At 37.8% G+C, this 13,443-nt stretch overlaps 1 protein-coding gene across 8 annotated transcripts in view; it reads left to right on the top strand.

The window, feature by feature from the left end:
* The window catches only part of MED13L (mediator complex subunit 13L), a 295,043-nt gene that overhangs the window by 239,921 nt on the left and 41,679 nt on the right, over positions 1 to 13,443 (top strand). For all 8 annotated transcript variants that reach the window (XR_003146620.3, XM_025474084.3, XM_025474083.3 and 5 more), the window contains 6 exons: positions 878 to 1,043; positions 2,930 to 3,034; positions 7,124 to 7,852; positions 8,846 to 9,071; positions 10,069 to 10,174; positions 10,485 to 10,609. Coding sequence is in view for 7 of the 8 variants with exons in the window: in XM_025474084.3 (XP_025329869.1) it covers positions 878 to 1,043; positions 2,930 to 3,034; positions 7,124 to 7,852; positions 8,846 to 9,071; positions 10,069 to 10,174; positions 10,485 to 10,609 (1,457 nt within the window). In the remaining variant the exon portion in view is untranslated. The remainder of the gene's footprint in view (positions 1 to 877; positions 1,044 to 2,929; positions 3,035 to 7,123; positions 7,853 to 8,845; positions 9,072 to 10,068; positions 10,175 to 10,484; positions 10,610 to 13,443) is intronic.

The following is a 13,443-nucleotide window of genomic DNA, read 5'->3' as shown; positions in this document are numbered from 1 at the left end:
GTCAAGATGTTTTGTATGAGTTTTGTTGAGAATAAAACCACGGTATATTGATGAAGTCACATAGATGAAAGTAATTGCATCAGAATTTAATACTGGAAATTGACTTCAATATTTGTCTTGTATGAGATAGAAGTAGTAAAATACTAATAACCAAAAAACAGTATTACCAGTAACTATAGTGATCCTAAAAGAAAGAAATGGATTATTTACCAACTAGTTGGAAAAGCTAAGTGGAGTTATATTAGAGAGAAACCAGTGAATGATCCTTTGATACAGAATGTCGAGACAACCTCTTTCAGTGTTTTAACACTGAGCTTTCATAAATAGTGTCAGGTATAAGGACAAACAGTTCCACATACAAATTTGAAATTTGACCTTGTTAAAAGCTTTGTGCTATTAAGTCCTTTTTCCTACCTGGGCACTATGTGCAGTTGTTGCACAGCTTTTTAGCTAAATGAGCATAAAGCTCCCTCTGCTGTTTTGTTCGGCCTTGAAACCTTACTGCACCGTGGATTTAAAAATTTAAATCAATCTATTCATGTTTATATCTTTAATACTATGATGTATGAGCCTTTACAAGTAAGTTGTCTCCAGTAGAGTCGGAATGCCTCTGGGTATGCCCTTGGGTTGTATGAGTGTGTGAGTGTTGATGTGATTAACTATTTTAGGGAGAACACAAAGAACCATACAAAGTGCCAGTACACACAATTTATGCTCATAGCTTCAGATAGTGTTGTTGCCAGCAGGTAGGGGCAGAGCTACATGAATAATATGAGTTTCAACAATCAAAACATTTCTGTTAAATAAGCTTGCAGTCTGTGTACTAGGAGATCTTTTCAGATAATTTTCACATTCCCAAATTGCCTTTCTTTTTCAGGGGAGAGTGGAGGTACGCAGAGTGCGGTCAGTCACCTAGGCTCCCAAGACGGGGGGATGATAACTATGCACAGTCCAAAGAGATCGGGGAAAATTCCTCCAAAACTCCACAATCATATGGTCCATCGAGTCTGGAAGGAATGCATCCTCAACAGAGCCCAGTCCAAGTATGACTTTTGCATTATGTCTGGTTTAGATCGTGGTTTAATAACACCATGTCTTTGATCACTACATGAGGAGTGTTGATTACATTGTACCATTGTGTGACCAAACCTGAGGGGTCATTGGATTGGTAGTTCATCTTTTTTCTTAATATAATAATGCAAAATTCAACCCAAGGATGTTAAAGATGTTTACTTTACTTGACTCAATTATCTAGGAAATTTTGAAATACCTTACCTGATTATCTCAAGATTGGCACAGTATTCATCTGACATTTTTTAGCACAGATGGCTTAGGACAGTAGTCAGTGGGTTTGGTTTTTCCTTCATATACCAATTAATGAATTTATGAATGTTTTCCATTTACAAAGGGAAATGACCTTCTTTGTTACATATTCTGTGACATGGGCCTTCTGTTTTAAATGACAATACAGTTCTGAACTGAACTGAGGCAGAGGGGTATTTACCAGCTGCTGTGCTTCTGTTGTTTGATTTGGGGAAGCCATATTCTTTTCTTCCCTTACTTGGCTTTGCTTCCTTCCTTTCCCCTCTACCTCTCCTCTTGCTCTCCCTCCCTGCCTTCCTTAACATATTTTTGGAAAAGAGGAAGAATTGATTCTAAGAAGAGACTGGTGGTGCTGATGATTTTAATTACATGAATGATAACAGATATTAGTCAATAAATACTATCCTGCTCACCAAGATTTATGTAAACTTATTTATCATCATATTTTCAATCTTTTTTGATATAACTGAGATGTCCCCTTTCTGGACTGAGGAAAGTAAACAAAGGAGTTTCAATCTCTATAACAGAATAAGTATGGACACCCTTGCCAATAACTGCTAAGAAGTCCACTTCAGTGACTACGACTTCGAGTTTTACAGACAGATAAAAAACCTGTCATGTGGATCTAACTTTTAGGAAATTCATTTGTTTCTCAGTGAATTGGTTCTAGAGTAGGCTGCTGAAGAAGATATAGTACATAAAATCTAAAATAATTGCAGTGGGAGATTGTATGTCATGTGCTAGAATTAAAAAGGTATCTCTAGTCACTTAAAAATTATCCTTTGCTCTAGAATAATTGGTACAGATGTTTTCACCTCTGTCTACAATGCTTAGATAATTTCCAAGTTAACATTTTCTTTTTCTTTTCCTTTCATTTACTGTCTTTGATATTTGTCACCAATAACCTCCACCAGCTCTAACAGCCGCTTGTGTATCAGCACAGAACAGGGTAGTGGGACACCCAGAAAGGCAAGGGAGGGTGGAGAGCAAGAGAAGTCCCTCTAGAGCCATCATTGGAGCACTTTGCAGTATCAGCTGTAGCAAAATTAGCAATACAGAAATACTGCCCAGTGTTTTTGTCAGTATGTAATAATGGACATCTGCTTTTTGCTACCAATTACTAGTGACAAGTAGGAGATAATTTTTTTTCTTGTCTTTAGTTCACATTACAAGCATAGAGTGCTGTTCTATGCTTAGACAGTAGTAAATATAGGAGTTTTAAGAATGGCACAGTGTCTCAGGGCATATAATTCACAGATGCTGTGAAAAGAAAATTTTAAAGGTTTAGGTTATTTCTGCAAAGTTTAGGTGACTTTTAAAAGCAACAATCAATAGTACCAGATAGTGTTTTAATTGCTCTATCACCCATGTTAAAATGTACATTAAACTTAAATAGAAATATTTTGAATCTTGCTTCTTCTAGTGCATAGAACAAGTTTGGTTCTTTTTCCTGCCCTTGGGTTGCTCTGAGTTATCTGTCAGCTAGATAACATTACTATGTGAAATGTATTCAGGTCTTTTAACCCTCCCCCCCCCCCCCCATCTACCATGGAGGTATGAATATTATCTCATGTTTACACAAGTCACATTTTTAACCTTTTTTTAGGAGGAGCCAAATGTCAACTCCAACTCTTGAAGAAGAGCCTGCTAATAATCCTGCTACTTGGGATTTTGTGGATCCAACCCAAAGAGTCAGCTGTTCTTGCTCTAGGTAGGTAGTAGAAAAAGCACAACAGGAGTCGGATAGAATGGTAGCAACTTTTGTGGGCTATCTCCTGGACTTCAGATCACTTCTTCCTCATCATTTTATTTTGTTTTGTTTTGTTTGGGTTCAGTCTTCTTCCTCCTCTAGTATAGAAGGAAGAGATAGATCTTTTCTTAAATATAGATAGTAGTTTTATTGTTAGGACTCAGGAAGAGCATTATCAGACAACTGACCCTGTTATCTAATTGCTCCCACAAATTTCTTCACAGTAGCTATGCTCCCCTTTAAATGAGTTTATTTAAATATTCTTAATTTTAAAGTAGAGATAAATATTAAACAAGTAGGCCAGAGTTAATAGAATTTGAATTAAATAGACCTTCCATAGAGAATTTTTGTTGTTGATGCTGGTGTGTTTTGATGCTTGAGGTAGGTATTTGGTAACATCTGGCAAAAGCTAAAATGGTTGTTCATCCATTTAGATACTTGAACCCTAAATTGATTTTTGTAGAAAATTTTTGCTTTCCTGGATATTACCTTGACTTATCACTCCTTGTAGTGAAGAGTCATCTTGCCATGAGCTTTCATTAGGATTCTTAGATTTCTTTCTTTTTCTATTTTTTTAAAGATTTTATTATTTTTTTTCATGTGCATGAGAGAGTGTGGAGTGGGCACAGCCAGGGGTAGGAGCAGAGGGAGAGGGAGACAGAGAATCTTAAGCAAATTCCACGCTGAGCACGGAGGCTTACGTGGGGTTCCATCTCACGACCCTCATATCATGACCTGAGCTGAAATCAGTTGGATGCTTAACCTAACTGAGCCAACTAGTTGCCTCCAGGATTCTTAGATTTCGTAAGTATCCATGGGCCTTACCCCTAACTCAGTTGACTATTGAACATATAATGGTGAGTATTTACTTAAGGAGCAACTTAGAGTAGCTTCACTTCCAAAGTATGTATTTTCACATTTGATACTGCTCAACACTTAGAAAAAGTTCTGTTAATATAAAGTATATTCAGAAAATGCCCATTCATTTCCCTAGTTTAGATAGGGGTTCTTAATGTGGCATAAATAAGTTGGTTTTAGGGTAGGGAGATAGTCAAATGACCCCTGAGAATATATGCAAACTGTGTGTGTACCTGCATGCATGCGTGCATACACACACACACACACACACACACACACACACACACTCCTTCAGTAGTTTTGACACCATCTTCCCCTCCTCCCTAATGTTGATTATTTTTTATCAAGCTCTGCCTTTGTAGTCAGCTTTTTTTTTTTTTTTTTTTTGAGAGAGAGATGTTGTACCAGCCTAATGAAATGCACTATTGATTTTTTAAGGAGGATGTTTTTGAAGAAGTTATTTATTCATTAAGTATCCTCTCTGAGCATGTGAGAATCTGTCTCTAGTTTCAGGATGGGTGTGGTAAACCAGCTGAGTACCTGTTTTACTTCTGTTTCTAGGCCATTGTAAATTTTATGACAAAAAGCCTTTTCTTATTAACATTGATTTCTAAACAGCTCACAGCCAAGTTATGGGCCACCTTTACAAAATACCTAGGAGGAAAATGTCAATGTATTTATCTCTGCTTGTGCACTCATCTTATTTTTGCTCCTTTTTTACTTAATCTAATTTTTTTTCACCTGTTAATTATTCTTTTTGCTGATTTCTATGACATTTTTATTTGCTGCCTTCAATTATTTTTACCTGACATATAAGTAATACTTTTTCTTTTGTCCTCTGGACTCATTCCTCTGTTGCCTCACCAGGTTCTTATACCTCAGGTTTTTTTGTAGTTATGCATTTCATTCCATCAACTTCCAAATATTTATCTCTAGACCTGACTTCTCATATATATACTCTGGTCCTAAATTTTGGGGGGTGCTTTTTAGAAAAACCCTTAATATTGATGTGTGTTTTCTCACAAGTCAAGTATCCTGTTGTCATTTTTATCAGTTTTCCCTTTTCAGCGTAGAAACTACCATATATATTTTTTTCTTAATTTTATGTAGATAATTTTTTATTTTTGCATTTCACATTGAATTTCTTTGAAATATCTATGATAATCTATTTGCCTCATTCTTTTAGCCACTGTGTGTTTGTTTCGTTTCTTTTCTTTTCTTTTCTTTTCTTTTCTTTTCTTTTCTTTTCTTTTCTTTTCTTTTCTTTTCTTTTCTTTTCTTTTCTTTTCTTTTCTTTTCTTTCTTTTCTTTCTTTTCTTTCTTTCTTTCTTTCTTTCTTTCTTTCTTTCTTTCTTTCTTTCTTTCTTTCTTTCTTTCTTTCTTTCTTTCTTTCTTTCTTTCTTTCTTTCTTTTTAAAGATTTTATTTATGTATTCATGAGAGAGGCAGAGACATAGGCAGAGGGAGAAGCAGGATCCTTGAAGAAGCCCGATGCGGGAATCGATTCTTGGACTCTCCAGGATCATGTCCTGAGCCAAAGGCAGATGCTTAGCCAGTGAGCCACCCTGGAGTCCCCAGTGTGTGTTTCTACACTAGTTGACCCTGCTTCTGGTTCCTTCCCATCACAGGGCTACCCATATAGTTAGCCTTTTGAGCCTGATTTCCTGCTACCTGCTTCACTGAAGCCTCTTACATGTACAGAGATGTGCGGTGATAGTCTGTTACTCACTGGTGTATCCCTAATTATAACCATTTGCAATATAGCTGAGTCATTAAATACAATTGAAAAAAATGACTTTATAAGATTGTCTGGTTTGCAAAAAGTCCTTACTTTGAAGAGGCTACCATAAAATATCTATTGAAGGATTGGTGTGGGTAAATGCTTTGAGAAAATCCAAATGAAAAAGTTTTATGTAAAGACAAGATATGAGTAGATATTTTCCAGTAAGACATTCAACTCTTACTGTGGTACTGTGCCTTGGAGGTTTAAAGCACAATTTTTACCTTATTGACAATAGCATTGTGCTGCTTAAACAACCTTCTTCAAAGTCAGATTTTTTTAAGAGTAGCAAAGATTTTAGCAGAAGTCTTCTCAGATTATCTACTGCAGGATTACCAAGCCCATTATGGAATGGTCCACTCTGCACACTATTTCATGGCCTTATAGGGCAGAGTGGCCATCCTGCTGTCCCACTAAACCATCCCATTATGCCACACAAATCCGTTTTACTGCCCACCAGGGCACCATTGAGTGCGATACAGCAGTAATTTAATGCCACCCTAGTGGCCTCAGAGAGTTACTGCTGCACCGGCAGGAGAGCTCACATTTTCCCTTGGTGGATTTATATATTGGGAGGAACTGGCTGACCTGCTGTATAACTTTGTTGCACAGATTAAATGTAGGCATCATCTGGTAGGCCTTTCCTGAGCAATATCTCACACCTGTGCTTGCCAAGAAGTGTGTTAAAATATGAGCAGACTTGCTACCCTGCTTAGTACAGATGCATTTGTCTACGTGTGTTGTTTTAGTATTCACTCACCATCTTTTTACTTCTAATTTTGTGAGTCTAGAAGATACAAAGATGTCTTTTATCCATAAGAATGTCATATAAGGTTTCTAGTCTGTTTATTCTGTTAAATATTTGTAGGATTAACACTCATTTTCTTGATTTCACTCTTTGGGGGAGAATTGCATAATTATTTTATTCCTAATTTGCAACACTACAAGCTGTTATAAACCCTTCTGTATTGAGTTAGTAGAGTGTTGTAAGATAAAAATCGAAGCTTTTTTTCCCTTCTCTTTCTTCGCAAATGATCTCATTATTCTTGGTTTTAAGATGCAGTGTGAATACATTAGCTGAGGCCCTTACCAAATTTGAAAGATTTGAGGATTTTTCAAATCAGTCTTTTGGTAGGGGTCAGCAATGTTAAGTCCATCTCTTACCTGCTTAACTTGTATGTGATCGATTCACCATTCTCCATCAGTGTTGCAGTCTTTAGTCCTTTTCAAAATAATGAACACCTAGAGTCCATTTCAGTGTATTAGTGCATCTGGTGTGTGCTTAAAAGATACAACCTTGTCAGAGGCATCTCCTTCGTAATGTTATAATGATGCAGTAATGTTGTACTGTCATAATGATCCAGTTAGATTTCAAGTGTGTGTTTCTTGACCTTGTTTTAATTCTCATTTCAGGCATAAACTTTTAAAACGTTGTGCAGTAGGACCCAATCGACCTCCCGCAATATCTCAACCAGGGTTCAGTGCAGGACCGTCATCATCTTCATCTTTACCACCTCCTGCGTCTAAGCACAAAACAACAGAAAGACCGGAAAAGGGAGACAAATTGCAAAAGAGACCCTTGATACCATTTCACCATAGGCCCTCTGTGGCTGATGAGTTCTGTATGGAGCAGGATACACCAGGACAGAAGCTAGGGTTGGCAGGGATAGACTCCTCCTTAGAGGTGTCTAGCAGTAGGAAGTATGATAAACAAATGGCCGTGCCTTCCAGAAATACAAGCAAGCAAATGAATCTGAATCCTATGGATTCACCTCATTCCCCTATTTCCCCTCTGCCGCCAACACTCAGCCCTCAGCCACGAGGTCAGGAAACGGAGAGTTTGGACCCGCCCTCTGTCCCTGTGAACCCAGCCCTCTATGGAAATGGGCTAGAACTTCAGCAGTTGTCGACTCTGGATGACAGAACTGTCCTCGTAGGCCAAAGACTGCCTTTGATGGCAGAGGTCAGCGAGACAGCCTTATATTGTGGGGTTAGGCCCTCGAACCCCGAGTCGTCAGACAAGTGGTGGCACAGTTATCGCCTCCCCCCTATTGATGATGCTGAGTTCCGGCCCCCAGAACTCCAGGGTGACAGATGTGATGCCAAAATGGAGGTAAACTCAGAGAGCACTGCATTGCAAAGGTAAGGCAACTGTGGGTACCACCCATGTGATTGCCCACCGACCCCTTGGAGTCAGGGCTTTCCTCCTCATTTCCCCATGCTGACCCTTCAGAGCCAAAATGAAAGATGCTTTTCTTTGCCATTCCTAGACTCTGCATTTGGAAAATACTAAAAAATCAAATGTTTTTTGTCCTTCGTGAGGTTTCACACATGTTGTTATTTAAATATGTTGGCATATAAAGGTTTCATTGTGGCATTTAGGACACTGGTATTAATTTATTTTTGGCCTGCTGTTTGTTAGTCAAAGAATGGAGCTTTATGATACTTTCCATGTTGTGGTCAGTGTTTTCTTTTCTTTGTATGTCGACACTTTTAAGGAGGACTTTGCATGCATTCAGTTATATATCCTGCATCTAATAATAATACTATTTATAGTGCTGTTGAACTATGCATTATTCTTCATAATGTATTCAGACCATCTCAGTTAATCTTCACCGTGACCATATTACTATCTTATTTTCATAGCTGAGAAAGAAGCGAGGGTCAAGCAATTAGGAAATGACACAGATTAAACGTGGTTGGACCCAGGTAGTCTGTCCTTAGGGTCTGTCTGTGCTCTTAACTGGAATCTGTGGGCTCAGAAACAAAAGCATATTCTTCACAAAGACCTACTAAGTTTTATTTGTTAATATAATCTCTATAAGAACTTTTTTTTTTTTTTTAAGATTTTGTTTATTCATGAGAGACACATTGAGAGAGAGAGAGAGGCAGAGACATAGGCAGAGGGAGAAGCAGGCTCCATGCAGGGAGCCCAGTGTGGTACTTGATCCTGAATCACGCCTTGAGCCTAAGGCAGACACACTTAACCACTGAGCCACCCAGGCATCCCAGGAACTTCTTTATAGAGATAAATTTTCTAAGTTTAAGTTTTCCAAATCTTTATAAATGCTTTAAAAAAAAAATGAGTCTTTTTTACTTTATCTTGCTTAAATTGCCATTTATTTTCCCTTTTAGACTTTTAGCACAACCTAACAAACGGTTTAAAATCTGGCAAGAAAAGCAGCCCCAGATGCAGCCACTCCACTTCCTTGACCCATTGCCTCTATCTCAACAACCTGGAGACAGTTTGGGAGAAATCAATGATCCATACACCTTTGAGGATGGTGACATAAAATACATCTTTACAGCAAACAAGAAATGCAAACAAGGGACAGAGAAAGATTCCCTGAAAAAGAATAAGGTACCATTTAGCATAGAGAGCATCCAGCATGGTGTGGGTTTTTGATCTATGTCAGTACAACATGTGTGGGAAAACTTCTGAGGCAGAATGTTTGAGATAGTCTTGCCTGATTGCTCTGTCCCCATATTCATGCTCTTGGTACTATTGTATTGAACAATGTATTGTTCCTTTTTATGTCATGGCTCACCTTTGTTTAAAAGTCAGCTGAACATAAATGAAGCCTCATATTTTCCAGGCTATAGCTTGTACAGTGCATGTTTCCTCTCATATGCTAATTCTTGTTGGCCTATGCTCCCTGCTTATTTCTTTTTAATTATTCCAAAATATCCAAAATGTAAGGAAAAAAATTTGATAATATCTATTTATTGAGCGCTTAGTATGTTTACTGTATCAAGCGCTTTACCTATGTATCTATCTGAATTAATATCAACACTACTCCTAGATGTGTCAGTATTAATTTTACTGGTTTCGTTGTCATAAAAATGAGTACTGGGGGTGTCTGCTGTCTTTAGCCTTAAATTTTCAAACATTCTAAAATATTGAGCCATTTAAAGAGGTATTCTTGAGAATAGGGGAGATAAAACAATTGCAAGAGGCTTGTACAGTTCAGAAGAATGCTTCAGAGATTCCTTTATAGAGATCTATCTAGATCCAGAAAGCTTGAACCATAGTTCAGCCTCTAAAATGTTATATTAAAGGCAGCTTTTAACACCATGGCAGGTCTGTAATCAAATGCCACCAGTACTGGTTAGGTATAAAAGCCAGACTGACTCAGAATACTCAATAGGATTGGAGGGAAAGTATGGGAGTTTTGGGTTCTGTTTAAATTCAGGGAAAAAGACATATATTTTATTTCCCTTGGTTGCATAGACCATGGTTTATCATACTTGTGCTCATAACAAGTTCCATTCTACCCTCTAATTCTTTGTGTTCTCCCTCATATTCCACACTTTGGGTTGGTGTTCATGTGTTTTGTTTGGCTGAATTTATTATACAGTCAGAGGATGGATTTGGTACCAAGGATGTCACTACACCAGGTCATTCCACGCCGGTGCCTGATGGGAAAAATGCCATGTCTATTTTCAGTTCTGCTACTAAAACAGGTGTGTACAATGATTATTTGCCTCACTTGGATTGTTGCTAAAGTAAAATGCAAGGGAGATGCTTCTCAATTTAGATTATATTTTTACTGTAATAGCAATAATTTGATCCCATGTTTAAGTTTTCATAGTTTGTTTTTCAGTTACTTTCAAAACTGATAAACATATTTGGAAATAATTGTCTCTAAATTTAACTGAAAACGTAGGGAAAGAATTCACAGGCAGGTCTTGCTCATTGAGATCCATGCCCTCTCCTCACTCTTTCTCTCTAGATGAAGTTGCTCATTCTGCATTTTTGCCTTCTTTCCCACAGATGTCCGGCAGGATAATGCTGCTGGCAGAGCTGGCTCCAGTAGCCTTACACAGGTGACAGATCTGGCACCTTCCCTGCATGACTTAGACAACATCTTTGACAATTCCGATGATGACGAACTTGGGGTGAGTCTGCCACAGCTACCAAAACAGAAGACATGGAGGACTTAGGACTTAGGTCACTGTTGGAGTATTTCCTTATTGTTTGGTCTACGGAATTTGGGGGCCTCTAATTTTAGGTTCAGAATGTTCTACAGAAATGTTTGTATACTTTGAAAGGATTCTTAAAGTTGTCTGTGTAGTCTCTAACACTCCTTGGGTTCTGTTTGTTGATGGCTTTTTTTTTTCTATTAGTTTATTCCTGTTGGAAACACTAAAATCTTTCACTTTCAGTTCTTCAATCCTAAATATCATGAGACTAGTAGAAGTGTAGTATGTAGTCCTTTTGGCTCACATTTTAAAATTAATGCCCCTATAAGTTTTTATTCATCTCATCAGTCAGAACATAATCTACATTTTGAGAGATAAACAAGTATGGTCTATACTTTTTAGGATGGGCACTATTGTAGGGAAAAAGGACTTACGTACATAGAAGTTAAATAACACAAGGTATGATGTGGTTAAAGCGACAGATAAGAATTATAATTCTTGGTAGAACAGCTGAGCAGAGTCAGAAAATTTATGTCCTCGTCCTCCTAACCACCTCTGTATTTTTGGGCAAGTAGAAGTTCCTGTTTATTTCTGGGGGACCTATCTTACTCATAGGCCCTCTCTCTGTCTTTTTTAAGATTTTATTTATTCATTCATGAGAGAGAGAGGCAGAGACACAGGCAGAGGGAGAAGCAGGCTCCATGAGACTCCATGCAGGGAGCCCAGTGTGGGACTTGATCCCAGGACTCCAGGATCACGCTCTGGGTTGAAGGCAGGCGCTAAACGGCTGAGCCACCCAGGGATCCCTGATAGACCCTCTCTTAAAGGAAATAGGTTTATTAGTTTATTTTTCATTCACTTCTTTATTTCCCTTCCTTCCCTCCCTTTCATCAGTTTCCCAGATATTTGTTAATCATTTGATGGTCATTTCTTTTGTGATGTGTACTTGAGGTTACAAGTATTATTATATTACTGCCCTTACACTTGAGGCACTCACAGACCTCTGGGAGAAATAGCATATTCATAATGTTTAAAATGTACTTAAAAATGTATATAAATAAATATACACATGCATGCTTATTACTGTGAGTGCAGTAATTGACCTGCGTCTAAAGATGCTGGATGTTCAAGTACAAAGTGACAGGTGAGCAGTGTTTAAGGCTTAAAGGTTAAGTAGGAATCAGAATTCTAAAGCTTGTTCTCAGTTTAAAATAAAATGGATCTGATTAACAGATATTATACACCATTAGTAATGTGAAGTACTTAGAAGATGATGAGATCATAATGGTCCCCAAGAATGGATTTGACTTTTAAAACGTGGAGAGACAGGGTTAATGAGAGGCAGGGGAGAGACTTTAGTTTGAGCCTGGAATGAGCCTTGGTTAAGCAACAAGAATGAACCAGCTGGGGAAGTTGGGGAGATAGTGACCAGACCATTGGTCTGCTCTCTGAGTAAGGAGTAAAGATAGACAAGGTTAGGCAGGTTTTGGCCACACTTATGGCTTTGGACTTCGAACTCTGCCTATATAACGTGTCCTCTATGAAGGCTGCTGAGTGTGAAACTGACCGAAAAGAAGCGATTCCTGGTTTTCATCAGTCTCATACACAGAAAGCATGAATACTGTGTGGTAACTTTTATTGAATTAAAACACAAGGACCTCCTCAATTCAGGCAGTTGGCTATGTGAAGAAAAAGGACATGGCAATGAGAAAAACTGTAATATAAGAAATTGTTGATACAGGCATTGGAGAGTCTCTTTAAACTTAACTATCTCCCTGAAGTCAGGTATTACTAGGATTGGTTTTAGTGATCCTTTGGGTTTGGTGAGATGCTTTGGTGGTGAAGGTGAGGATGAAATATGAAAAAACAAGGAATCAAAAAGAAGTAGAAAGGGAGGAATGAGAAAGGGCAAAAAACAAGCATTGCAGAGTAGCCTGGGGACTGTTCACAACTACCATCTCCAGTGATTGTTGTTTGCACTCAAGAGTCATTGTACTTATCTCTGTATAAATTATGTATTACTGTTGAACTAAATGAAGATATGTTTACTTTGTTTTTAGAATGTATTCTTAGTAACGTTAATATGTAAAGGAGGGTTGGATATTTTTAATCTAATTTCATTTCTCTGAAATGATTGTTTTTGCTTTACTCTGATTTCTAGCCTGGCATTTAATTAAGAGAATCGCTTACCTTAGAATCCTTTTGCTAATTCATCTTACTGATAACTGGTGTTGTGAGGTTCTTTGTCCAAGTTTTCATCTTAAATGTCTTTGAATTTAATTTTGCGTTTCAACCTTGTGACATGGAATAAGTATACATAAGTAAAAGGCCTTCTATTTGTGAGAATCTTTTTTTTTTCTTTTTTGCTGTTTTACCTTGCCACCAATTCATTGCGTTCTTAAAGATAATCTTGCCTATTAAAGGACTTAATTTATTTTGAATAACAAAGAAAAGCCCTCTCTACATATCTCTGTGGTTTTGTGTGATAAGGTTATTTTTTATGAAGATGAACAGTAACTGTGGAGGAGATAGGAGCTGAAGATTTTTTTTTTTTTTTTTTTTTGTGGTGAAAAATAAAAGAATAATGCTTTGAGAGGGCTTGAGGTCACCTTTTGAAACTGCCTGCTTCCAAACAGAAGGAAAACCAGACTGATAGCCAATTACTCCTTGGAGTCACCACCCTAATTTAATTATTGTGTCCCTGAAACCACTTCCCTAATGACCTGGGAGGAAGATTTGCTTAAGGAATGTAAGTTGTGCTTTGATGGTGCAGTCTGCCCTTACCAGATCCATGCAAAGAAGACTCTGTC

The sequence above is a fragment of the Canis lupus genome, chromosome 26 (assembly GCF_003254725.2).
Source record: "Canis lupus dingo isolate Sandy chromosome 26, ASM325472v2, whole genome shotgun sequence".
In the NCBI taxonomy this organism is placed as follows: Eukaryota; Metazoa; Chordata; class Mammalia; order Carnivora; family Canidae; genus Canis; species Canis lupus.
The sequence above is the reverse complement of the archived record's forward strand: the minus strand, read 5'-3'. Positions and strand labels throughout refer to the sequence as shown.